Genomic DNA, 27,906 nt, shown 5'->3' with positions numbered 1-27,906 from the left:
AAAAGCGTGCTGCATGTCCGCAGTGGTCTTGCACTTGTTTGCAGATGCCACTGCTCGGCGGTGGCCTTTCTCTGCCATGCGCTTTATGCTTGGAGTCCCAGGGCTGAGGTGCAGCTCTTTCGATATTGCTGCAGAGGAGTTTTGGCAGCCAGCATTAAATCTCATAATAGCCTCAGCCACAGCAGCTTGCACCGTGAACAGTGAGGCATGCTGTTCTTTTCGTGCCAGTGACCATATTAGGGAGTGGAGATATTTATTGGTGTTTTGAGTGCTGCCCCGTTGGCACCGCCAAGAACCCTTTCATCAGACAGGCGCTCATAAATGGGCAACAAGGCCTCACATACGTGCTGAGGCAGACTAGCGGTGCTTAGGAGCTGTCTCACCCTTAGCTCTTGCTGCATTTTGCCGACACCAAGGGCTCGGTCCTGGTGGGCAATAGCTGTGGTCAGACACCAAGTCATTTGATGTTATGTGGCGATAAGTGGCCATCACTGCTCTCTTCATTCCTTGCACATCACCCTTGTGAGTCTTCAGGGCCCAGCCATAGTAGCTTGTCAACTTTGCCACTAGGTCCATGGTCAGTTTGCCTTTACCACCAAGGCTCTCCAAACCAGGGCCCTTATGTTTCGTGATGAAGTTTTGCAAGCTCGTGCCCATCCGTTTCTGTACATGGTTGATACAGTCTTCTTTCTCAACTGAAATGTACCCATACACCCTGGCATCCTGCAGCGCAAGGGGAAGGGCGGCTGTCACCATCTGAGAGTAGGGTGGTGAATCTCAGGTTGTGTCATTGCAGTGATCTCTGGAAGAGGGTGAGAGCAGCCTCAACTTTCATTTCACCAGCTTTCTTGGTGGCGTTTTTCTGGCAAGCATGGGTCTCCTTCCAAGCCTTGTATGCCGGGTCATCTTCGCTTGGGGCACGCTCGCAACCAGTACAAAAATTACTCAGGACCACGTAATCGAGAACCAGTCCTGTAAACAGCTCGATGACCGTGCCGATGCCGTTATGGGACAAGTGGCCGCGCGTCATCCAGGAACCGTCGTATGACACAGCAATGTTTCCGGGATTCGCAACCTGCAACTTACCATATAGATCATATAAAGCAAACGTGCACAGAGACGTTTGCTTCTCTGCAGCAAGAGCTGCCGCGGGCGCCAGCTTCTTCTTCACGTACCTTTGCCAAGTTTTGCTGTGGAGGCCACGGTGCGAAATGTTCATGGTCGCAAAAACGTCATTGAGTGCCGTTTGTCGATTCCCGGTGGCTTGCATCGCACTCGCAGCAAGGACGTTCACAACGAACGGGTTGCACTTTTTTCCGTTCACACGGGGCGAGCTCCACGCCGACGCATCACCACCGCAGCACGCGCACTCGATAATAATCTTTATGGCGAGGCCATATTCAAGTTCACCTTTCCCTACCGTGACACTACCAGCGCACACCTTGCACTTCACAAACGACATCAACGCGCTCATCGAGTCCAAACTGGCGACAACGAAGCCCGTCTCGATGTCCGATGGCGCTGCCGCAACATCGTCAGCGCGAGTGAAAAAAATCCATCTTTCTCTTGTTGGCCGGTGTTGAAGAAAGAACTTGTAGCTTTTCTTGGGCTTCCATTTCTCTCTGCAACAACTCTGTGCGCTGCAATATTTCGGTGTCGCGCCGAGTGTGGCTGCTGTACGGAATGCATTCACTCGTCGGTGATCCGGTTAGGCCTAAGTCCACTTCGGCATCACTTGCTGTTGGCGGCGGACTATTCTCGACGCCGGCCGAAGGAACTGAGTGCTTCTTGAAGTTGTAGGCCGATCGTTTCTTTTTGCTAAACTTGTGACTTATGGCAAATTTCGGCGTTGCTTCCGACATCGTGCCGCACTCATCACAACCCTACGACTGTGTCACCTGCGGAGGAGCAGACGACGGGAACTTTTCGCGGCCAATCACAGCGCGCTTTTCAATTGCGTGTGCTAGCTCGACGAATAGAACCGCACGTTTGGACTTTTTTTATGCTCGGATTGCAACGTCACCAGTAAGCTGGCGGAGGCACTTGTGGCGGGAAATGGGAAAAGAAAAGCTGCTCTTTCCAACGAGACCAAGATGGCTGCGATTGCGCGTGTAGAAAACGACCTACGCGCCTCGGAAAAAAATGTTTTTTCGCGGATTTTCAGCTGACAGTGATGCTATAAATTGATTCTGTGGCCCAAATACTGCACCGCGAGATATAAAACCTGGCGAATTAAAGGAATAATAGCTACAGATTCTGAAAATGTCACTTTCAAAAAACCGATTTTTTTTCGTCTCAAAGAGCCGTGTCTCCCCTTAAACCTGTGTAAAACAAATTTCATTAATCAGAACTCTTATTTTCGACCAACGTGTAAACGGAACTGAAAACTAACTCGAGACCGTAACTAATTGACGATGCGCAGTGCTATCGCGGTACGCATTGCTACACCCCACTTTCACCCCTCCTTTTTACTCCCGGTCATCCCAGTTTCCGTCTCCGGTGTTTTCCGGTCATCTCACACACTGCGCTGCGGCCATGGAGGAAGGAAAAAACTGCTGCGGCCCATTGCTTCATCTGCTTCCTTACTGTCATCGCTGGTGGTCACAGTCTGATTCGGCTTACGCTTAAGCTTAAAGCTTTTGTTGTCTATCGTCGCACAGTCAACATCCGAAGGCAGCGCAAAAACTCCCGCGCAACGCGCTTCCTCTGGAAAGGAAGGTCGAGATAACTTCGAGAGTGGTCGCTTCATTAAAACGGCTTTTGTGACGAAGTTTGCCATCCCTAAGAGCAACCTGACGAGGATATTGCAGGATAAGGACAAGCTGCAAGAGGCTTTCCGAACGTCGCGTTTTTGGCTCCGAGAGAAAAAGTGCGAGATCAAGGAGATTTGGAGAAGTGCCTCGTGCTTTGGGCTACGTAGAGCCTAGAGTGAAAACATTCTAATCAGCGGGTCACTCATTATTGCGAAAGTGGAAGAATTCGCTCTTCAGCTCGGCTTTGAGGCATTCACCTGCAGCGAAGGATGGCTTTCTAGGTTTAAGGTACGGAATGGCCTGGTGTTTTGTGCCGTTTCACGGGAAGCTGCCGCTATCGACGCGACAGCATGTGGAGAGTGGCGAGCAAAACGGCTTCCCGAAATTATGCAGCAATACGATCCAGAGGAGATGAGACAGCACTATTTTTCAAGTTGTTTCCTTCTAAATCCCTCGCTTTCAAAGGAGAGAAGTGCACCGGGGGGAAGCTTGTAAGGACAGGCTGACCGTCCTCATCGGCGCTAACATGACGGGAAGCGACAAATTAAAGCCGCTAGTGATCTGCAAATCTGAGCATCCGCATTGCTTCAAGAATGTCGCGACCTTGCCTGTTTCTTATCAAGCCAACAGCAAGGCGTGGATGACGCAGGCTATTTTTAGTGAATGGATTCATCTCGAGGATGCCTGTCTCATGCGGCAGAAGAAGAAAAGTTTCGTTTCTCACTGAAAACTGCCCTGGACATGGAACTGTGCCGGGCCACAAGTACATACAGCTGGAGAAGTTTGAAAGAAAAAGTATTTGCTTGCTTTTGATGATAAACTTTGTGTTCATTGTGTACCGTTCTCTTTATTGCCTAAATATTGCTTCTGCAGAGATTGGTGACTGCGCGAACTCTTGCCGCGTTGGGACAAGCTGCGCGTATGCACTGACAGCGAGCGGGAGCGGTCCATCTATTCAAAATCTATTCTCTTTCTAAACGAAACTCCTGATAAACTGAGCATATTTTCCTGGTCCCTTGAGGTCCCGTTTAACGATAGTCCACTGTATCAGATGGCCTCACATTGGGGGAATGCTGCAGCAGTGGCCCAAAGCACGCTGCATAGACAAGAGGTCGTAACAAGAGTATGCCAGCACCAAGACGATGAGGACATGACGAAAGCATGTTGAAAGTGCAAGCTGAATTCGACTGTGGAGCTGTTTCTGGGGAAAACCAGGCAAGATATTGGCATATCGTAGGTGAAAAAAAAAGAAAGGGGGCGGGGGGGCTGCTTTTATGAAAGACCTCGTTGAAGTGGAACCTCGCAAAAATGCATTGCCTTGTGTGGTTGCATTGCTTACTTTGTCAGGAATCTGAAATACTTCGTTGCAGCTGAAGTTTCATTCTGAGACTTGATTGTACAGAGCACAAGTATAGGACCGTCGTCGAAGGGGCTGTACTCTAGTATTTTAACTCATCTACCCTCTCGGCCAGAAAATTTTGTTATAATCATTGCACGTAATGTGTAAGGATACATTTCTTTGTAAATGCCTATAAAGGTTGCTTGTTGACAAAAAAATAAATAAAAATAAAAAAGCATGTGTGTGTGCGTGCATGCACGCACGCATGTGAAGCTTGAGCACTGCCGAGTAACATATAAGATTATTAAAGATCTGTTGATTACAGCTGTGAATGAATGAGAACTTGACACTAAATCATCAGTTTTCACTCTGAAATTTATTTTTTGCCTTGTCATTATTACCTGATGAGGGTATATTAGTCATGCACTTTGTTCTGTTTTTCTTTTTGGCTGCGCAGTTCTAGGGGACAGATTTGTCAAGTACATGGATGCTTTTCGACCTTTCCTGGCCATCGGCCTCAAGAACCATGCAGAGTACCAGGTGCAGTGCTAGAAATTGATTTTCATTGAAGTGATGCAGTCCAAACTGCTGTAAACTTTCATTGCTGAGCAAAGTGTGTTCTCCCATTTGTCTCTCAAATTAGGTTTGCTCAGCAGCTGTCGGTCTGACAGGTGACATTTGCAGAGCCTTAGGGTCTCAGGTGCTGCCATTCTGCGATGACGTCATGACAATGCTGCTCGAAAACTTAGGGGTGAGCATCCACCATTTTTTCTCATCAGTTTTTGTTTGTGGTGTGGCGTCTGAACAGCAGTGGACCACATATTCATGCTTATAAATCAGACATTTTTAGCTGAATTCTTTTAATTCTTTGAGATGACACAAAGGCAAGCAGAATCTGTTGTACAGCTCACACTAGCACTTTATCGCCCAGTGTTGAATTCATAAATACCGATTGCATGACCTGTAGTTGTTTCTGGATGGAGCTAGCAATTTTGACGATAGTGTGCCAGTATGTTTCCAGTAAACACCTGTGTCTGACCAAACTGTTGCTTTTGTTGCGAAGAAGCTTAGGGGAGATAAGAGGATGGAAACTTGCAACTTTCAGCGAAGAATAGGCCAAAATTTTCTGGACAAGAAATGGCTTACCCTTGAAGAGTGCTGGTATCGAAACAATATGCTTGAAACTTGGCAAACAATTTCTTGATTTCAGGTTTGCCAATTTGGAATTTGCAGCGCATATTTTATTTACCATTTCGAATTCATTCAGAATGCAGTTAAACCTCGTAACGAACTGCACTGTAAAAGTCCCGACGTAACGAAATATTTTGGTTTCCATAACACTGTTTCCACAGAACACCATATATTTTTAGCTTGAGTACAACAAATTGAATTATACTACATTTTTAGTGTAGTGAAATTTGGTTGCTGTGTCGAAATTGACCCGAGTGAAAGTTATACCGGCAAGCTTGGAGGCATGAGCAGGGTGCATGCCAAAGTGTGGCCGTGAGTCGCTGCCTTAAAGCAGATGAGTACGCCACGTTCAGTGTCATTTGGGCTTGTACAGGTGAGGTTTGCGAACATAGTGTCGGACAAATCCACTAGAGAGCATGAGCGTCTGTGCATAGTGCAGCCAGGATCATATGAAGCTGACACAGCTCTCGTAATCTTGCCCATGATAAATGCTGAATGCGGCATGCCGCCTGTGCTCAAAGGGAACCATGCTATGATTTTTGCTTTTTTAATGCAAAAGCATTACTTCGCTATGTTCACAGATTTCTGTCCGCAGACAGCGTCAGCAAAATCGTGTCCGCAGCAGTTGTAATTGAGAAGTGGTAGAGGTTAACGAGTGGTGTCAATCGATAGAGGGGGACGTAATGTTTTGTCCGAAAAAATAATTAGGCCAATAAGTTAACTAGGTAATTAATCAGAGGCAAAAATGTCAAAGGCGAAAATGGTCTCATTAGCCAGTGGCTTAGCGCCACATTTGAATGTATCAAATACTAAAATAGTTGATTAAATCAGTCAATTAAGGGGACGTCAAGGGTGTGACGTCATGCTAAATCAGTCAATTAAGGTGACGTCAAGGGTGTGACGTCACGCTAAATCAGTCAAGGTGATGTCAAGGGTGTGACGTCACGCAGCCTGAAGTTGAGCCAAAAATGGGCATAGGAAGGGATTGGCGCGCAATTTGAAAGTGCCAAAGACTAAAGTAGTTAATTAGGATAACGTCAAGGATGCGACGTTACGCAACTGGAAGTAGAGCCAAAAAAGGGCATAGAAAGGGATTGGCGCGCAATTTGATAGTACCGAAGACTAAAATGGGTAAACAAAAAGTGAAATAATGTGACGTCACACAACTGGAAGTAGTGCTGAAAAAGGGCATAGGAATGGATTGGCGTGCAATTTGAAAGTACCAAAGACTAAAATGGGTAAACAAGGAGTGCATTAAGCAACTAGAAGCAACCAACAGCAGCATCCGTGCTTTCGCATTACTCCAATGCAGATTCTGCAGTGCTCTTTAATTTTTTTTATTCTCATAAAGATTGATAAAAGGACTTGAAAGCTCGGCACACCTGTTTGCCTGGCAACCTCACTTACCACTCGGACACTGCGCATGCTGAAGCTTGCGGCAGAAAGCAGTGATCTGCAGTGTGGAATTGGTTTCACTTCATCTGGTGTAGTGAAGAGCACTGCTCTCACTGTCACTGAAGTAGAGAAAGGCAGGAGAGCTGGCATAGCTGTCAGCCTTCATTTCCTTCCTCGCTCTCAGCGGCCGAAATGGGCCGTCGAGTCAGAACTGTACGGGAGCGTTGTCCCCATCACTCACATTAAGTCCTTTCACCACAGTTTTAGGCTTTCCCTGTGAAGGTCTGCGAAATCCTGTGTAGTAGTCTCTGGATGTCTGGAAAGAAATTTCAATATTATAAAGTAAACTGAATTTTACCGACTTCATTGTTTATCCAGATTTATCCAAAAGGACAATAATTTCACAGTGCCAACGGCAGCCAAGAGGAAAGCGTTGCCAGGTCGCGAGACTTGCTTCGAGCTGCGGTGTTTCCCCCTGAACTGCACTTTGTTGATTCAGCCGCTCGGCCAGGGGATCATCAATAGTGTGAAGTGTGCATATCATCGGTGGCTGATCGACAAGGTGCTGCTCAATCTCTGCATGAAATGCCCCACCGTGGTGGACATCTTTTAAGCTTTGGAGGTGCGATGTTAGAGGAAGTGATTCAGAACTGCTTCCAGAAAGCAGGTTTTGAGAACTGTACCCCTGAAGAATATGACAGCACGAAGGTTAATAAAGGAGCTTCGCTTGGTGTCTATGCACCTGAAGTCTCCCGAGGGTGATAATTAGGCTGGCCTTGAAGAAGCATGGGGACTCGAAGTGTAATTCCTGACGGTGTCGCTTTGGAGGACTTCCTCTAAGCAGACTCTTGTGTTGTCACTACCGAGGAAGTGAGGGACGGCTTCATTGTGCAAGACGTGGGGAAACATGCAAGAGGATCAAGGCAGTGACTCTGAGGCTGAAGACGGTGGCCTCAAGCAGCTGTGAAGTGCTTGACGCGATTGACGTGCTGTGGCGCTACGCGAGTTCAACCGGGCATCACGACGGGATGCAATCACTGTGGGTCTATGAATGCAGTGTGAGGCCCTCTCTGATAGTTAAGCAAATGCGCAAGAAAGTCAAAGGAAATAAAAACATAATCCTTACAACTGTGCTTACGTGTGCTTCGGTAATGTTTCCGCATACTGGGCACGAAACTTAGATACAACGAAATTTTATTCTGACGAAGTAAACTGCCGATGTTTATGGCTTCATTATATCGAGGCTTAACCGTATGACTCCACTGATATGGCCAGCGCAGTTTGCACTTGTGAGCAAGAACAAAGGTTTTTATGACATTCAATATTAAAGAAGCTCTGAGTTGATTTTTCGCAGAACTTTGGCTAGTTCTTCAAAATGGACCCGATGTTCATTTTTGCATAGTTGCAGCATATCGATTTCTCAAATTTCAGTGGCACCAAAATAGTTTTCACGCTGCCTTTTGAATGCGGGCATGTCACCTGCCACAATGTTTGATGCTTGCTTTTTTCCCTAATCCCTTCCTAATTTGGATATTGCAGGCTTAAAGGGAGGGGAGGCATGCTTGCTGCTGAAAGCTGTTTAGTGCCTGCAACATTCATTTTGGATGTGTTATGCTTCACTGTGCTTTCAGAACAATAATGTGCACCGTTCGGTGAAGCCCCAAATCCTGTCGGTGTTTGGTGATATTGCACTGGCTATTGGACCAGAGTTCAAGAAGTTCCTGGACATTGTTCTTCAAACATTGGCTCAAGCCTCTGTAGCATATGTGGACAAGGTGAGCTGTTATACATTCACAGTTATACTTCCTTAATTCAAGCTTTATAAATTGTAATTTTTGTATAATTTAAACTCTGCGACTTGTTCTCTCTCTCTCTTTCTCCGTGCTCTGTTGGTTTCTATGTGTTGCCACTGACCATGCGTCGCATTGCCTGGTCAACCTGAGCAGACATGGAGAGGCTAAAAAAACTGCATGCAGGGCAAGCTGAATGTGGGGTTCGGTTTACTATGTTACCCTTTGTTATTGAGCCATGGATGGTGTTTCCAACGCCAAGGTACAGCGAATCAGGAGTGTCGCAGCATCTCCAGCGCTCAAAAACCATGGACGTAAAACTGACCTGTGCTAATAAAATGTAGCCAGGGGCCACAACAACCAAGTGCTATGCACTTAGCTGTTGTGGCCAATCCAGGTTAAGCGCAGGCAGTGTGTCGAGGGTGTGTAGTAACTTAGAGGTGTTGTCTGCCAGCGCTAATTGCCGTGCCAAAACGCTTCAAGAGCAGATAGAAACCTTGCATTGAGTCAATATCAGCCCGTTGTCGAAACGGGACATCTCGATAAACATGCTCTTTAGCACTTTGCAACTAAAGGTAACAGGGCTGGAAAATTGAGCAAAACATGACTATCTTTGTTGGCGACTTTCACTTTTTGACCTAAATAGCTGTGGAACCTCTTCGGCTTGCTAGCATGAATTTGCGAGTTTCATTGTTGCAGTTCGGCCAAAAGGCAGCAGTTGCAGAATGGTTGCACACTGCTCCTACCTAGCATGGTGCACTTGCTTTGGTGCCTATAGCATTGCTGAAACCTACTGCACCTTGGCTTCAGTGAAGTCGTTCTGTTTGTATTGTTGTGGTAACAGTTATGATTGGCGGTGGCTGGCTCCAAAGCATTGGCTGCCACAGCTCTGTTAGAGAGGAAGCCCAGGCCTAGCGAACGCTACATGGCCAATATGCTACGTTGGTGAGTTGCACGTCACAACAGGAGGAAGGGTGCTGCTAGGCTACAGATGTGCTTAGCTTATACATTGACTTATTGAACTGTTTCATCACCTTCTTTGAATTAGATATACAGTAAAATCTTGTTAATTTGAAGTCATTGGGGCTGCGAAAAATGTTTTAAAATACTGGGTTTTCGAATTTGCCGGGCAGAGCAAGAAAAGCAGAAAACCTGGCAGTTTGTTTAATGCGGAAGACACCTAATGGTGGCTCAGTGTTGGTCAGTGACCAAGTCCTGACATTTTTTTTTGAACTTCTCTGCTCCTTATAGCATGACTATGAGATGGTAGAATACCTGAATGAACTGCGGGAAGGCTGCCTGGAAGCCTACACGGGCATTGTGCAGGGACTCAAGGGAGACCAGAACTCTCCGAATGGTAAGGATTCATGCATGTCTGTATTTGATTACGACCCCTTTGTTTTGTGTGCGGTTATGAAGTCCTGCTGCTATGCCATAATATTCCTCATAAAAAAAAAATGTTTGGGGGTTCCTTTAGGCAGTCTCACTTTGACAAGTTGAAGTGTTACTGGATTGCAACATTGCTCTTATAACATGCACATGAAACTAGCAATTACTTAATTGGGCATTTCATTTTTTCTGCCATTCGCTGGTAGATAAAGTTCTTGTCATCACCTTTGTTCTTTGTGGCCTCTCACTGAGTTTTCAAAGGTGATAATAAGAAAAGAACTGCCTTTTTGTTTTGTGCACCGCAAAGTGAGTTGTATTATTGCCTTTTTCAGCCGACGTCCAACTCCTTTTGCCACATGTGCCACATATTATCAGCTTCATCTCTTCGATTGCTGTTGACAGCGATCATTCGGATACCAACATAGCCTCCTGTGCCGGACTCATTGGGTATGTTCACTGTCTATTTCATGCCGGACTCATTGGGTATGTTCACTGTCTATTTCATGGCTTTTGTAGTCTTCCAGCATGTTGGAAGTGAGATGTAGGTATTCATCTGTCTATTAAAATACGATGTCAAAGGTTTGCTAAGCAATTATTTGTATACCGGTCTTTTGAATAGCACTTTGCATTTTCAAAAACAAAAACTCAGTATTTGGCCTTGCTGTGGTTTCAGTATTGTACTCCCATGATTTATATACTTACACCGTGCAGCTGAGCTCATTGCATGTTGCAACTGGTAGACTTGACGACAGGGGTGGAAGTGCTACGGTGTTTGCTCCATTCTGCTGCTAACTGCTTTCCCTGCTCCATTCTGCTCTGAAGCACAATATCGCTTCAAAACTGTTCCAAACAGGATGCTGTGGTGTTTTACTACCAAATTCAGTGGAGCACGGTTTTGACACTCAGTGGGTCATAATGGTATTGCCTACGAAAATGTGATTCGATGAAATTTTATTAAGCGACTGCAAGAAGCACAGCAAAGCGATGGCATGTTGTAGGTTGCGCGTACGCAGTATAGGGGCCGCACTCATGAGAATGATGGCAGCACACCAGTGACAACGGTGTCTCTTGCTGAACCTCATACATTTTTCATAATATCGGAGAGCATGGAATCCAATCACTGTTCGTTCATAAGTAAGTTTCAAATGAAGTGATTGGAGGGAATTGATTGCCATAGAAATGTGTGCATGGGACACATCACTTCCTCTTAGCCACCACGAAGCCGTTACGAAGCTTGTCCAGCTGTTAAAAACTACACGAGTTGTTCTAATAGTTCTGCTGTGAAAACAAGCAGGTAGCACACCACTGAGGTTGTCATGCCTATGCCAGACAAAAGCATACTTGAACTGCTATGGGGTGATGGCACATAGGTTCCAGTCACTAAATGTGTTTTCAGGAGTGTTGCAAAGCCATGGCTATTGCCAGCACATTGAAATTAAGGAAGCTCCAGCATAGTTTTAACACTTTCCTGTCCGTGGGAAAGGGGGGGGGGGGGGGGGGGGGGGGTCATTATTATTATTATTATTTTTTTTTTTTTTTTTTTTCACAGAACTTGCTTGGTACAAGCGTGTCTAGTGTCAAATTGTAGAGGAGGAATTCGTCTTTACAATGGTATTAGTGACAACATATTTATTGAGTAAGTGATAGAAAAAAAAAAACTCTCAGCAAGAAATTGTAGGTAAAAGAACACAACAGCATCAAAGTTCCTTGACACAAATAAAACAAACTTTTCAAAATACATGTTTTTAACAACAGGGAACAATGCAACATTACAGCAAACTAGCTTTCTGTGTGTAGTATTTGCCGAGTTAGAAAAGAAAGCAGTAGTCGAGGTAGAACCCCAGCTCTCCTTTAGCGGGAAACAAGACTCCCTGTGCTTCCGGCGGCAAGTAATGCTTGTCACCCTGCAGATAACAGTTGTGACTTTTGGAACAGTGATCTCTGCCGACCAGCGCGCAGCAAAAGCAGAACTTTCCGGGTCGACGTTCCGGGTCGGTCTGACGTAGTTTCGCTGTCAATGCTAAAGTCTGAAGAGCTGAATTTGACTTCCATGACATCACTGCTGCTGTTCACATCCAAAAATAAGCTGTCCGATGCATCAACTTCCACGGAAACGTATCCGCGCAGTAGGAGCGCGCGACGTCGACGCCATGATGTAAACAAGGAGCGCCGACCATCTGGACGGGCGCGGCATGGTGGAAAAAATAAAACCAAAAGCAAAACTAAAAGAAGGGTTTCTCTATTTTCCACTAAATAAAGCCATTTGTCAAGGAGCGCTTCGAAAACAGGACAATTCGAATTGTGAAACCATCGATGGGAATAGGCGTGACAGAAAAGTGTTAAAACATTTAATGAAACAAAATCGGCACACATAAGCACAACCACGAGACGTGGACATCGTAGACTACTTGCCGTCAGAGTCTGAAGACAGTTCTTTCTTGCTTTTCACTGACCACAAAAGGTCATCTTATGCATGACCATTGCTAGCGGGAGGGTCTTCCACACACTGTTAATCCATCTTGCAATGTCCCTGAGTGTCGCTCTCGTGAGATCGCGTGAGGGCTTGTTCACAGAGTTAGTCGTCGTATGCTGCACGCACGACATGCGCGATCGTTTACGAGCTTATTTCAGCCATGATATCATGCTTTAAGCACGCATCGAGCGGCTGGACAAACACAGCATGGCTGGCCATCGTTTATTGAGCTGCTTTATTGCAGGTTTAGAGATATGATTTCAGTTTTGAGAATTTTTAGTTTGGAGTGTGTTTTCTTAAACGTTTATTTTTGGGAGAAACTGTGCGCGATAGAGCTGTGCAAAAACGGTAATCTGAGCTTTTTACCCTTGTTAATAATGCGAGCTTCAGATGTGTCCACAGCTTGTAACAAGGCATGCTCAGATTTTTGACCAATAGCCCTTTTTCTTCTGTTTCATTAGGGATCTGTGCACAGCATTTGGCATCCACATGCTTCCTCTGGTAGACACTGAGGCAATTTCTGAGCTGCTAAGCCAAGGGAGGCGTTCAAAGACCACAAAAACCAAGACACTGGCCTCTTGGGCCACCAAGGAGATCAAGAAGCTCAAAGGCGGCGCTTCATGGTAAGCTGAGTTTACATTTGCTCTCAGACTTCTTTTGTGTCTGTGTAAATAATGCGTTAAGAATAGCAAATAAAATTTCTTTGAATGTAGAAATAAATTTTTCTTGTTTAAAGAAGGAGTAGGCAAACATTCCTTTTCTATCTTTTTCTTTCAAAACTACATGTGTTCTTAAGGGGAGACTCTGCACTTGAAACCTGCAAATCGCGTTTTCAATCTCTTCATTTTCGCGTTCCCGAGACCCTTTTGCACCAATCTGCAATTTTTGGCGTCAAAATTATGTGTATTTCACGCGTTATAACTGTTAATAGTAGCAGTTATGTGCACGCGGATATTTAAGGGGGGACATGGGTCCTAGAGCTTTTTCTGTTATTTTTTGGCCAATTGTAATAAACATTAACAGCCTTACTGAATTCTTCATGCTGATCTCAAATATGCAATCCTTTTTCTTGTAGCCCAGTTAGTTTGCAAGATGATTACTAATTAACTTCCATTGTTTAAGGCCTAAATTCTGAAATAATGGGCAGTTAAAAACTTAAAATTAAGGCATGGCTAGGTAGCCAGAAGAGTAAAGAATGAAATGTTGGGAACAGTTTCCTAATATGTTAATTATCACTCCTATTGCAGCCTTATTAATTTCAGTATACAAAGTGTGTGTACCAAGTGGGAATAAACTCATAAAAATAATTCATTTTAGCTTTCAAAGACAAAAAATCTGCTTCCAAAATTTCACACAGCATACATTCAGCTTCCCATTGCAAAAAGAATTTCAGCTCTATGTGCTTTGGGTGCAGAGATATTGAGGCTGCAAAACTTCAAATGGTCGACAATGCATGTTTTGAGAAAAAAGCAAAAAAAGAAACGGGGAGATTATTTAACAGAAGTCTACTGGTGCAATGCACACATTTACAATTTAAAATGGCTAGAAACCTTCAGGGTTGTAGTCTCTTTGCTTTAAAACGCTCAAATGTCACCTCTGTCATTTTTATTTGCAGTTGCAGCACATTCAGTTGTCGCTTTTTTCGGCTGTACGAGTCGCGTGCAGGCAATTATTTTATTTTTTTTTCACGTACGTCGTATTGCCATGTTCTTGCATCAAGACCGCAGTGAAGAACGTTCATTGCGAAAAAAAAAAAAGTCATTTGGAGCTGTTTGCTCTTTCCCAGTGCTCTGCGTGGCACGGGGAGCAAGCACATTCACTAAAGACTATGAACACGATCCGATCGGCGCAAACGCGCAGCGAGCTCTATTATGGTGACGTGTTCCCGCAGTTACGTGTCTCCGCAGTTTACGTGCTGGAGAATAAGTTCGGCGGTGATTTCTTATTCATGATCTCCGCCGCCGTATGTTTTACACTTCGCCAGTCTCCGCAAACTGTTTACATCTGACTATTGTGAACTCCGCCTCGCCAAATGGACTGTCCGCCGCGCTGCCGTCATCATCACGAAAACAATCCGACTACCGCTTCGTTGCTGGAGCTGCTGCGAGTTCAAGCTTTATCTGTTGTGAGCTTATCTTTCTACCCATCTGTGGCCTGCGATATCACTGTGTCGCAGCGGGTGCGACCGCTGGCAGTAGCAGCACTCTTCCGTGCTGGGAAACACGCTAGGCCTACTTCAGGCTCGTACACTCGATTGTTCGGTGCGCAACTTTCGTCGGCCTGAGTGCACACAGCCAGGGCAGGGCATCACTTGAGATGATTATTCAACATTTTCTTTTCTCTTTTTCCCAAAATGTCGCCGTGAATGCAGCTCGCGGTTCGGAACAAAGTGTGACCGGCATCACGTCTCCGCAGCCTCCCCGCGGCTCGGGCACGCTGAGCAGACGCTGCCAGCCAGCTCCACCAGTGCGGTGACGTTCTGCCATCACGTGCACCCCGAAAGCCAATGGGATTATAAATGCCCCGTTTTTCTTTTTTGCTATTTTTTATGCGACCAATGGGCGAGTGGAAACAGCAGAGGCAACAATTCGAGGACGAAAGGCGGCTCTTTCAAATGAGACCAAGATGGCTCCGGTGCCGCGCACGAAACTGGAGCTACACCTCGCGGAAAATGGTTGTTTCGGTGGTCGTTTTTGGCCCAAATTCGGGCAACGTTGATTATATAAATTGACACTATGACTGAAATACTGATCCTAGAGATGAAAAACTTAGGAGATAGGTAGGTAATGAGCTACTGATATTGAAAATCACATTTTCTAAAAAGTGATTTTTTTCGTGATTTTTTGGTTCGAAAGACCAGTGTCTCCCCTTAAATTGAGATCTAAATTAGTCCATTTTCAGTAAGCAACCCTGAGCTCTACGGGGAAACAAAACAAGCAACAACAAAAATAATGTGCGGCTTATGCTTCTATTGCTTACTTGAAACACCTGACAACTGAGAAGTGCGCAAGATCGCTTCCACAATCGACTGCAGCCATGTGAGGGTGGACAACCATGTTATGGACGACAGAGAAGTGTGCGAGGCGCGCGCTCGTGAAAAGGCAGCACTTCGGCGAGTTTCGTTGATGCCGGCAACGACACAGAAGATTGAGCCTTTCGCAGAGGAAAGCATTGCGGCGACGATGCCAGGGTCTGATCAGCGCCCCTCTCCTAACGGATCATAAACCTCGACTCACTGAACTCGCTCCTTCAAGTTTTGCAATGCGAAACATGCCACGAGCCAGTGCAGGTAGTGAAGAGCGATCGTGACTACGGCTTTGCGGTGAAATTCACGGTCATGTGCAACAACTGCAAAGATATCTGGGCCAAATGGAGCTCGCCCCTAGTGGGTGGTCCGAAGACATGCAATCGATTTGATATTAACCTCCTGGCTTCAAGGGCAATGATATCTAATGGAAATTTCCAAACAGCCATGAATGATATATTCGTGGCAATGCGATAGTCTCGCCGCGGGATGCATCACAAAACATTTCAGCGCTATTTGAAGTAGTTCGGCACCTGCTGCCACGCAAGCAGCTTAGGTTTCTATGAGCCAGTGCTTACAGACAGTGGCCACTCTATATGAGCAGCTATGTTTTGATCATAGAGGCAACATAACAGTGTGCTTTGACGGCACTTGGCTGACTCGTCACTCCTCACACATAGGCGTCGGTGCAGTAATTGAGTTATTTACAGGTTATGTATTGGATTATATTGTGCTGTCAAACCTTTGTTTAGGTTGCGAGGTTGGACCCAAGCCAGATTCCTAGGGCTATGCAGGGTGGCAGGCAACACATCAGTGCCAGAAAAATAGTGACAGTAAAGCTGGTCACATGAGGTGGAAGCTGGCCACATACTTTTTCAAAGGTCTCTTCAGCGACATGGATTGCGGTACACAACCATCTTGTGTGATGGTGACAGTAGTATGTATGCTGCAATCAAAGAAGCCAAGGTGTATGGCTTCATCAATATCCAAAAGGAGGGCTGTGTGAACCTTGTTCAGAAGAGCATGGGGACAGCACTGCGGAATTTAGTGCAAAAGCACAAAAGCGAGGGAAAGCGAAGCCTTAGTCGGAGAGTCCGGCTAACGAACGAGCCCATCACAAGACTGAGCACATACTATGGGCGGGCTCTAAAGTCTCATGATGGTGATGTGGATGCAATACAGAAGGCAATAATGGCAACATATAGGCATGTCACATCCACCGACGAATGTTCAGACCATAGCCTATGCTCCACTGGAGCTAATTCGTAGTGTCGTCATAACGTTTGCAAGAGGGCGAGCCAGAACTTGGGCATCACTACAACTTGCCAAAAGATGTGGCAGAAGCCATGCTCCCTGTGTACACCCGTCTGTCTGAAAGGACCCTTCTACAGAGGTGCCAGCGTGGGAAAACTCAGAACTCAAATGAAAGCTTTCACTTTGTGATATGGAGCCTGGTGTCAAAGGAGCAGCATGCTTCACTCTTTGCCGTGCAAACTGCTGTTGCGGAAGCTTCCTTACGCTTCAACACTGAAAATTTACATCATCCACTGCAATTCTGCAACAGCTCAGTATGAACATCAAAAGCACTGCATCCCACAGGGCAAGGGAGAAAGACCTCCGCCGAAGTGCCAGCTCTGAGAACGAGCGAGAAGCCTCTCTGAGTATGATGAAGCTGGTCAAGAAAAAGCATAAAGACTGCATGCATCCAGATTATGCCCCCGGTGCATTTCCTCAAGATTTTATTGGTTTTCGTCCAGTAAAAGTGTTCTCACATGTTTTTCCTTGATTTCTCAAAACACCAATTTTGACACATTTGCAGTTTTGGAGGGAAAATAGCATCTGTTCTATATAAGCTGTGAACATGCCGCATAAACGTGTGTAAGAGCTGCACCCGTGTATGGGCCGCATCGCCTATTTCCCGAAGCAAATATAAAAAAACGTCTGTGCTCGGGCCGCGCCCAAACTTTTCACGACACTCGCAGGAATAGCCTGCAAAATGCACGCGCACAGAAACTTCCAGATGCTGCCCACGGATGGCGCCCGCAATTGCGTGTCGTCGTCATCATCTTTTACCTCTGCTGCGAGCTTCCGCAATCCATGTCGGTATCGCCAGCCCCAGCCACCCAGTCTGCATTTTGCGACGTTTGCGACTTCGGCGGTCTCTTGACTGATAGAGTTAAACAACACCTGCGCAGTATCCGCACTGACATGGCCGTCGAACCGCGCGTCCTCATTGGCATGCTGCAAACCTGGATGTCAGCGTCAATTAGCTTTTTAAGATAGAATTCCGAAGGCAGTGCTCCAAATAGATTGCAATCGGTATTCACGGCTAGACGCCAACAGACGGCTCAAGAGGGCACCGTTCGCGACTGTGCTTGGCAAGTTGGGTCACACGCTTTCGGAGCCCAATAGCAGTGCGCGTTTCGCGCAATTTTGTCCCTTCCCTCTTTGGGTGTTCGCTCACGGACGCCAGTCGTGACATGGGAGTGTAGCCTGAATTACGATCTTTCGAACGAGATTAAAATGGTGCCGATGGAGCGCATATTTCTTAATCTGCGGCCGATCAAAACTCTGCACGATATGACCTCAATTTAAAGGGCCAAGTGTTCAGATTCGCAACTTGGAGTGCTGTAACGTGCGAAATAGGCGGTATTTTTCATCCAAAATTTGCAGGTAGTTGCAGAAATGTCTCAGGACCACGAAAATAAAGAAATCGAAAACCCGATTTTTAGACCGATTTTCGGCCGCAAAGAGCAGTGTCTACCCCTGCCTTGGAATGGCTTGGCCTGTATGTCTAGCGCTTCTGCATTAGGCAGAGGGCCTTCAGGCAGGCTGTGCCGTTATCATCAGCATCAGTGGTGCCACTGTTTTCTTTACCTATCCTTGTTTTTTTTTGTGCTGTTAGTGCTAATTCAGCTGACTTCATCTTGGCACTTATTGTCACATCTTTTCACAGCTTTGTTTGGGAATCATTTCGCATGTCTTTTCCTGCTGTGCGCACACCGTGCGAGATGCAAGGGGTGAATTGGTCATATGCTGTGGTCGTGCGCATGCGCGTCAGCATGTTCGCTTGCTCACCTGACACCATACGAGCCGTTCCACGTCGCTGCTTGAACTGCTGTGGCACCCCGCCGGGGTGGCGCAGTGGTTACGGCGCTCGACTACTGTTCCCAAGGACGCGGGATCGAATCCCGGCCTCGGCGGCCACTTTTCGATGGAGGCGAAAAGCAAGGCGCCCGTGTGCTGTGCGATGTCAGTGCACGTTAAAGAACCCCAGGTGGTCGAAATTTCCGGAGTCCTCCACTACGGCGTCTCTCATAGCCTGAGTCGCTTTGGGACGTTAAACCCCACAAACCAAACCAAACCAAACTGCTGTGGTTTAGCGGCTGCCTTGTTTTGTCGCCTTTCCTCTTCACTGTATGCACTGCACGTGCGCAGGAAGCAGTTTGTTGTAACATAATGGCATCAAGAACGCATATTTTGCTGGAGAAGAACCTGAACATTCTCTGCACTGTGGATGCAAACCCGACACGGAAACGGGTTTGTATCGCAAAAGAACTTGGACTCACGGTGTCCTCCGTGAATGCTATTGTTTTGAAAAAAAGCAACATTGAAGCAAATGCAAGCAAGCCCGCAGTGCGGGGCACGTGCAGCTCGGATGAGGCTGTCTGCAAATGAGGCTGTCTGCAAGCCAGAGCTGCAGGTTTTAATTTTTGCGGAGCCATTTTGCCCGAGAAAGGTAGCTGCTTTCAGTACAATCAAAGATGCTCAGCCTTAAAGGCATGGCTTGCCATGGCAGGAAATGCAGCATGAAAAGTCTCACGATGCTGTTGTGCTGCAACACGGATTGCTCCGAGTTGAAGGAGCTGTGGGTAGTCAGAAAGTTTCGCAGATAGATGCTCAGCCTTAGAGGCATGGCTTGCCATGGCGGGAAATGCAGCATGAAAAGTCTCACGATGCTGTTGTGCTGCAACACGGATTGCTCCGAGTTGAAGGAGCTGTGGGTAGTCAGAAAGTTTCGCAGATAGATGCTCAGCCTTAGAGGCATGGCTTGCCATGGCGGGAAATGCAGCATGAAACATCTCACGATGCTGTTGTGCTGCAACACGGATTACTCTGAGTTGATGAAGCTGTGGGTAGTCGGAACGTTTCACAACACCCTTGCTTGAAAAATATTTGGTGCCTGCTCTGCCACTACAAAAATAGCAGTATGGCGACGTTAAAGCGATGTACCTTCCAACCAATACGACAAGCCACCTTTAACCATTGGATGCTGGCATTATCAAGAGCGTGAAGCACTTCTGCAGAATGCATAGCGAAGCGGCCCCTGGCTGCTGTGGGTTCCGGGCAGTAGCTGACTGGTGTGATCACCCTAGATGCCATACACTATTTGGCCACAGCACAGCGCTGTCACTGCCACAACAATTAAAGACAGTTTTGCAAAGTGTTTCGGTGACGCATACTGTGCAACAGAATCTGAAACCATAGAAGATGGTTCCACGGAGGACTGTGAAGAACTCGACACGGTCATGGAAGCGGTTGGCATGAATGGAATCACGTACAGTCGCCGTTGCCACCTTCGGGGTTTTAGCCATTGATCAGACCGTGGCCAAGGTTTTGATGCGGACAACAGTGATGACGAAGAGCAAGTCGGTGAGCCACTGCCGGAACCAACCTTTACGTTGGCTCTAGCAGCCTTAGACCTTCTGAGGGGCACATTCGCGACGGTCATGGCAGTCACTTGGCACTGCAAGTCCTGGAGAAGAGACTTGTGCTTACCGGGCATGAGAAAATTGGGCAGAAAATACTGCACAATTTTTTTAAGTGCTACATGTGTTCAGTTACCTACTATTGTCCTTCCTACTTCCCAGTTCTTCGTGGTGGTGTTTTTTTGCGGCGCTGTGAAAAATGTTTAAGCGGGGTTCTACTGTATTCAGATGTCTGTGTGATGAGCCTACCCCAAAAATTGCATTAAGACATCTCGGCAAACAAAGTTGGTGTTCTCTCAACCTTTGAAAGCGGTTTTCTGTCTTTTTCTGCCTGGTGCGACTGCTTAATCTAGCCATATCTTGGGAATTGCCTATAAGAATTTCACGAGATTTTTTTTTATTCCATACCTAAAATATCTGGGGGCAATGCAGTCCTGTTCTTTTTTTTTTTTTTTTTTTTTCAAAGATATTTTTGTCTCCAGTTAGTGACAATTAGTTTGGTTAATGCAGGTCTAATTAGTAACTAAATTTTGGGCTCTGCTAAACTTTTTCAGCAAGGAAAAATCGGAAAAAGGGCTTTGTCTTGCCCTGAGGTAGTAATCCAGCAATGATCAAAATGATTTTCACAGTGCCAGCACATTTTGCAAACTCTCCAGGCCTGTCCTGAGGGACTTCTGTAAACAATTTTGATATACTCCTCTTTAAAAAACAGTGAGCTCAACTCGAAAAAACTTTATGGTTCTCAAATGTTTGCACATGAGCCTATACTAAAGTTTCATTCAAATATCTCGAGAAATAAAAAGTTGCTCAAGCTTATCTACTCCCCCAAAAGGAGAGATGGGTCCTAAAACTAATTTTGTTTTTTATTGCTCAAAGTTGGTGGAACTTCGCAGAACATTTTTTCTGCTAATTTCATGTGTGCTAAAATTTTCCTTCTACAGCAATTTGTTCTAGAGGTAGAGGAAATTATTGCTGTTCTTTTTTTTTTTTTGGTTAAAGAGTATGGAAGAATTGCTCATAGGTCAGTGCATGAGCTGGTGTTTGCCTTCATGCATATAGGTGGCCCAAGTGTTCTGAATTTTTTTTATTATTATTGAAGATGAATGCCCAGTTACAGCTAAACATTATGTATTGGTCAATGTAAAACAAGGAACCAATGACAACACCAGTCTGCAGCCACTGGCATGGCGCTTTGGCGAAATCACCTGCGCGCAATCACTTATGTGGATGACATTACAGTATGGTCTGTGCACCGTGCTATCAAAACTCAAGCCACAAGTTTGCAGCTTGCTCTTACAATTGCAAATCAGTGATGCATTTTTGAGGAACTCGCGCGGTTGCCTCAAAAGACTGCTCTGTATCAAATGCGCGTAGCCACCGTGCATTTAACGTCACCCCTGTTAACCTTTATTTCTACGGGAACATAAACCCAGTCAGTTCACTTCTCCTCAGCCTTAATCTATATAATGCCGGCTCCTCCAGCCGCTGGATTCGCACTATTGGACAGAAGGCACCTGAAATGCTGCACTTCATCTGCGCATTTTTCCTAAGTTGGGTGGTGCAACGTCCACCATTTCCCACGTCCTCGTACGCTCAGTCCTACATCCACGATTGGTCTACCAAGCCCAGTTCTGTCACATGACACGTGCAGAGTGGGATTGCCTATAATCTTTTAACAGGGCAGTGATGCGGGTAATCACGGGCCTTCTACGAATTACACCCATTCATGCTGTCCAGGCTGAGGCACAATTAAATACGCTTGACGGAACTGGTTCACCAGCGCTGCCTAGCTCGATGCATCAAATGCCACAACGTTCCTGAAGTTGCAGCTCTTGCCAAGTATATGCAAGACTGTTCTGTGATGGTTCCCAATTCTTGCCTGCTGTGACCACTGTGGCTCTATCAGCAAGTTACGGACAACCTGCCACTGACTCGCATGCATGCAACATTGGTCACTACATTGAGCACGCTGCTGTGGCGGATGGCACATCATTGACTGGTTAACTCTGTACAGAGACATGTGGCATATGTTGACGCCTTTTGCCTGAGAACTTTTGCCTGAATTGGCAACCTGCTCGTATGCCTGTTCCGCTGCTTTGACCGTCGACACAGGTGGAGCTGTTCGCCATTCGCGATGCAATATGCCTGCTCTGTCCACTTCTAGTGCCCTCTTGCAGTATTGAAATCGCCACATATTTCTCAACTGCCATCCGCAGTCTACGGCATGAAGTTTTAGAACAGGATATTCAGGATGTACTAGAGAAATTCCCCATAACATTCCGTTTACACAGGATTCGTAGGGATAACCACCCCACTCAAGCATTGGTGGATGAGCAAGCCACAGTGTAACACCTACTCGTCCCCTTTTATTGGCCTCTACAGGTCTACATCACCGGCCGTTACTAGGTTGCCTTAAAGAATTTGGCCTGTACCTTTATTTGTGAACAAACATTATGTTACAAGGAACGCTATTGTTCCTTGTTATTGCTATTCCTTGTTTGCTATTGTTATAACAAAAGAAAAACTAAGGTGTCGTAACCTGTGTCTACAAACGTCCTTGGTGTGAGCGAAACCGCACATGATCGTTGCCCACCTCCAGAACATTTCTAGCAACTTCGGGATCGCCGGCACTGAGCGTTTCTGCACGTCAGGGGAAGTCGGAAAAATGCAAGCGCTTCAAAGCTTTGCAATATCATTGTAGGATGCTGATAGCCAAAACAGTTCGCCTTGCTCTCATATGTTGTGACCTGAACTTGAGGCATGCCCCGGCCGACGCAGTGGCACGAGTAGCAGATGCAGGTTTCTGTTCCTGCTTTCATTTATGATTGACCTACTGGGTCGAAAACTGGGTGTTTACAACAACTTAGCCTTCACCTGTGAGTTGTGTCTGCCTGTCTCACTGTTTTTTTTTTTCTTGCTCACAGAGTCCTACTTAATCAGATGGTCGACTGTTGCCAATGTTTTATTTTGTCGGATGTGAAACACAAATGTTTAGAATAAACAAATGAAAGTATAAACCGGGGCTCCGGCTCGGGTACGCCCTTACACACCGAGAGTTAAGCCCAACGTTGATCTACGGCCGGGCAGAGCTGCAGTTGTGCCACATGCTCCTAAAGCTTAAGAAGGGGGGTGCAACGTTGAATACTATAGGAGGTGGCCTAGCGGCAGGTAGAACCAACGCAGTCTCCAGGGTGCTTTCATTTCTGCTGGCGTAAAGAATGCCGTTGCAGCCGGGGCAGGAGCGGCAGTTGTACATTCTGCCTTAACCTCACCCTCAACCAAGTATATTGTTGCAGCCACAGCACTCCTTGCCTCGCTACTAGTTATACATAGAATAACCAGGTAGCACCCTGCAATAAACAATAGTTGAACCTTATGCCGTGGCCAGAGTGAATCACTGCATAACCATAAGCATAACCACAAGCACAGCCAGCTACACCCCCAGCTGAACCTAGGCGTAGTTATAGCTATTGCTTTCGCAATTACCAGGCTTAACCAAGCTAAGCCACTGCCAATTTTTTCCATTTCATTGAAGCACCAAAAGTGCACTCGGCAGAGTTCCTGAGCTCTTTTGTTGCCATAGTGCTCATGGGAGAATATAGAGCTATGCAGCACCAGCAGTACGTTGTGTGAATTTGCCATGCGAGTTCTCAGTCTATGAGATCGCAATGCAGCCACATATCGAATTATCACAGCAACATATGACAATGAAGTCGAAACGTGCCAATGAAGCAGTTGCAAAGCAGACACCAAATGGTATCACACACTGCAGATTCTTCTTGGACTGCTAATTTGTGATGCCACTGGTTTGTGACATTCAATTTCGTGAAAATTGCCAACACAGCTCTCTGTGTTGTCAAAATGGGCACCGAATGTGTCATGCCTCTTGTGCTCAAAGGGAACCATGCTGTGATTATCAATCTCTGCATTTAAAAAGACTCGTGTCACCTTTTCTTTTATTATTTTGCGGCTGCAACAGGGTTGCCAACTGTGAGCAGTGTAGCTTCTATATGTATCATGGAGCATACATTTCACCAATTCCAGTTTTGCTACTAACTCAGTTTTCTGCTATATTTACTCGAATCTAGGCTGTTATCAGTTCTAAGTGCACATGTGAAAGTTTTCTTGAATGTAAGCCAACTGAAAAATGAAAAACAAATGACGAAAAATATATATTTTTTTTACGAGTTGTCGTGTACAGTGAACTATGTTTATAAATCCTCGAATATAATCCAACCTAAGAGCTTCATATCTCACATTATTAAAGATCTGTCAGTTTAAATCCAAATAAATATGGTAATCATGCTTTTACAGACATGGGAATCTGTAGCAGTGTGGGGAAAATGCTGGTTTCTTTAGAAAGTCTTTTACTTTTTTTTCCTCTCATTTTCTCTTGACGCATCAGCTGATCAGTAGTAGTGTGCTAGATGTTGGTGCCCTATAAGGCTTCTTTCTTAATCTGCTTGTCACAACCCCTGTGTTATTCCAGATGAGTGCCACGTCTGGGCATGCCACTGTGAACCCCCAGGGGGGGTACGCCTGGCACTCGTCTCTCCCCTTGGAGTGGCGGCCCTTCCTCTTCTCTCTCTGTCTCAATCCGTGGCTGAAAGTGCGACACAAGTGCAGTGCGTGGTTGTTGTTGTGCGTGGAGGCTGCTCTGGGACAATGTTACTGCCTCCCCTCCCACCAACTGATGGCGCCAGGGAAAAGGGAGGCACTGGGACTGCGACCCAGCACACACGGAGGAGTGCCCCCTTCCCCCATATCCTGTCTGCTACTACCCAGCCTTCCCCTTTCCACTCACTCTGTTGCTTTCCTTCCATTCCTGTCCTACTCCAGGCGAGATTCTTCGAAATTCAGGTTTGCTTTGTACTGTACGTTCAAATACTGTTTGATGAAATCCTCTGACACAGCTCAAACCAGCATTGTTCTCCTGTATTACCACTGTTGATGTCTCTTGTGTTCCTATCCTCACCTCCTGCAAATGTGCTTGTATTATTGCCGTGTTAACAAGGGAAGTAATTCCCCAGTTAACGCAGAGGTTTAAAAAGTTCCTTATTGTGTCAAGCAGCTGTGATTAGGCGAGGTTCTTGCAGTAGTTCTCACCCCTGATGTGTTAACATGAACCAGTCACCAGCTGATGGGGAGCTCCTTCCTGTTACTGGTGGAGACTTTAGTCTGTATTTCTTCACCAAAGAAAGGTAAGGGGGAAAATTGAGTCATGCTCACTGCCGCAGACAGGCAACACAGGTACTTTCCTTTGCAGCTGTAATCACCCGAGCAGCTTGAAAATGTACACGCACACAAGAAATGTGCACACTAGGCCAAGTCATTTCAATGTATGTTGCTTGTGACATTCCTTCTTTTGCCTTCCTAATTTTTGTGTGCTGCATTTGGGTCTATTCTGTGTTCTGTGCAGTCTCCCTTGCCGCTCTTTCTTTGTATGTAGGGTGTGAAAAATCCAGTTGACAAATAATATAAGGATGCATCGATTTGGCAAGTGCCTTAAAGAAGACTTGCAAGGCAGGAGGTGTAATTGGGACATCGTGGTCATCAATTTGCTTCTTTTCAAAGAAATGATGTGGTGCACTCAATGCAAAGTGATAACTGGAACGTAAAAGGAAAATGTCGGGTGCTGAGTATTATTTTAGTTGCATGTGTTTGTTTGAATTGATTGTGCTCGCACAAAGTACAGCTCGTGTTCAGGCCTGCTTAGAATAGCTTCCTGTGTCCTGCCGTGTTCTTAGTTGTCTTAACAGTTTGTGAATTCCATGTCTTTTATTTGCCTGTTTTCCAGCACTCTTTAAGTGCCCCTTCTGCTCTTCCCTTTTCCCTGTGCGCTTGGGCAATTAGTTCTATTTTTATTTGTACAGAGTTTGTATTGAAGAGTGGAGAAAAAAAATACAGAAGGCTGCATTGGTTGTTTGCGAGGAGTTTTTGTCCCCCCTCAAAGGAAACTTGTGCATATGGGGTGGTTGAACGACTGTTGGCATACTGGCCCTTGCCATTCCAACCTCCCTTCTTGGAAGAAATAAAAAGAAAGGATGGAGTCAGTATCGTTTATTATGACCTGTCGTGTACTTTTTTCGGTTGGGCACTGCCGCAGCAGTAATAGTTTCAATTTTGAATTCACAAAACTCTTAAATAAGACTACATTATCCTAAACCTCACTGACCTTGTTTTTAAATAAGTACCTTGTCTGATTGTCGTGTCACTGGTTGCTTTTTGGTACTGTCATGGGCAAAATTTTAGATGATGCAGAAATTTCTGGATTGCATCGCTACTCAGTCACCTGGTATCTCTAGGCAAGGGAGCATGCATGTTGCATAGTGCTTGGATGCTCAACTACACATTGGGATTTTCCTAGAGATCTTTTAAATTTGTCCATGGCTTTGTTCTTGCTTAGACATTTTTTTATAAGATGTGAAACTTTTTGTTTTGTAATACTTTTATCAGCCAAGTTTTTTTCCACTGCAGAGAAAGTCTCCTGTCCTTGGGTGCTACAGCAGCTCAACTGCCGCCAATGATATGTTCGTGTTGGCAACCCTTTGGAACGGGTGGTCACGTGGCCTTCCAAAAAATTACGCACACAGAAAAAAATAATTGCATACACTCGCAAAGTCACTATAGTCCCTCAGCTTTGATGGGCCTGTGCTTGGCCAGAGTACACCAGTGTTCCAGACATTACCGTTTGCGCCATTTGGCGTTGTGGCTGTAGGAAGAAGGAAAAGAAAATGTACAGGCCTGCTACTGGCTCTAGCAGAGCTACCTCCGCGGCCTCATGCGGACAGAAATGAAAATTAAAAGACGCGCACCGCAACAGCCGTCCACCACCGAACGGCAGCGGGTGCAATGACTGCCTTCAACAGATCAAAATTTGGTGGCAGCTGCAAGCAGTGGTGACCTACCTGTCCTAGCCCCATCAGTGCCAGGAGCAGCCACCCTCCGTCCGCCCATTCGGCGTCCGTCAGAGGAATGAATACCTTGATATAAATGTAAATTGGTTTATAGGAATGGAAAGGCACAGTATCCGATTTCTCGGCGGGCACCTGAACCGCGCTGTTAGGAAAATGAAGTGGGAGGGAGGAAATGAAAGGTGACTTAGGGGAGGGCTCGGAATAATTTCGACCACCTGGGGATTTTTAACGTGCACTAACATCGCACAGCACCTGGTATGGCCTCCGTGATCACCGCGCGCGCAGGGGTGATCTGTATGTATGGGTATGGCACATGGGAAACGAAACCTCCGCGGCAGAACCTAGACAGCGCGCGGAAGGCACCTAACTACCGGCAGCAGCGGCACTGCTTCGTCATTAATTCTTTGACCCCCTCTAGTGCTCTAGCCACCGCTGGGGGGGGGGGGGGGGCAAAGCGCGGCGAGGAGGTTGTGCTACACTCCTCGCCGCGCTTTACCCTTCTGGCATTAAAGATAAAAACATGTTTCCACATTTTATTTTTTTACAGTTGTAATATTTAAGTGAATATAAAGGCGGATGAAAGCGTACTTGCGATAGTTTCGTATCGTTTCGTCTGCTGTATGCAGCTAAAGTGCACTCTAGAACAATGCAGCTGTACGCATATGCGCTAAGTACTATCATGGCAGCGAACACGATTAGTAAAGGAATGGAGAGGGCTTACATGGGAGTGGGGAGTGCCGCCTTCGCTTTCACACTAGTCTTGGTTGTACAGTCGTGCCTCGTTTATACGACTCCCGTTAATACGGACGCCTCGAATTATAGACAGTTTTTCTGGGGACCAAACTTTTCCATGTATTTACGTCTCTTTAATATAGAAACTCGCTGTCCGGGCAATGGACAAGGAGAAAATGCTGGGATCCCATTG

At 46.0% G+C, this 27,906-nt stretch overlaps 1 protein-coding gene and 1 pseudogene across 2 annotated transcripts in view; both read left to right on the top strand.

Moving 5' to 3' along the window:
* Positions 1 to 26,127, top strand: part of Fs(2)Ket (Importin subunit beta Fs(2)Ket) — a 56,514-nt gene extending 30,387 nt beyond the window's left edge. Inside the window, exons 13-19 of one of the 2 annotated variants that reach the window (XM_084593962.1) lie at positions 4,550 to 4,632; positions 4,736 to 4,843; positions 8,310 to 8,453; positions 9,720 to 9,825; positions 10,190 to 10,340; positions 12,792 to 12,953; positions 24,554 to 26,127. In XM_084593962.1, coding sequence (XP_084450088.1) covers positions 4,550 to 4,632; positions 4,736 to 4,843; positions 8,310 to 8,453; positions 9,720 to 9,825; positions 10,190 to 10,340; positions 12,792 to 12,953; position 24,554 — 755 coding nt within the window. In that variant the 3' untranslated portion in view covers positions 24,555 to 26,127. Of the gene's footprint in view, positions 1 to 4,549; positions 4,633 to 4,735; positions 4,844 to 8,309; positions 8,454 to 9,719; positions 9,826 to 10,189; positions 10,341 to 12,791; positions 12,958 to 24,553 lie in introns of those variants that run through there. The other variant, XM_084593963.1, reaches the window with a different exon arrangement.
* Positions 14,021 to 19,080, top strand: LOC146198452 (uncharacterized; annotated as a pseudogene).
* Positions 26,128 to 27,906: the final 1,779 nt, after the last annotated feature.

This window comes from Amblyomma maculatum, chromosome 2, assembly GCF_055883805.1.
Source record: "Amblyomma maculatum isolate TAMU_Amacu chromosome 2, ASM5588380v1, whole genome shotgun sequence".
Lineage (NCBI taxonomy): Eukaryota > Metazoa > Arthropoda > Arachnida > Ixodida > Ixodidae > Amblyomma > Amblyomma maculatum.
This window is presented reverse-complemented; position numbering and strand designations above follow the sequence as displayed.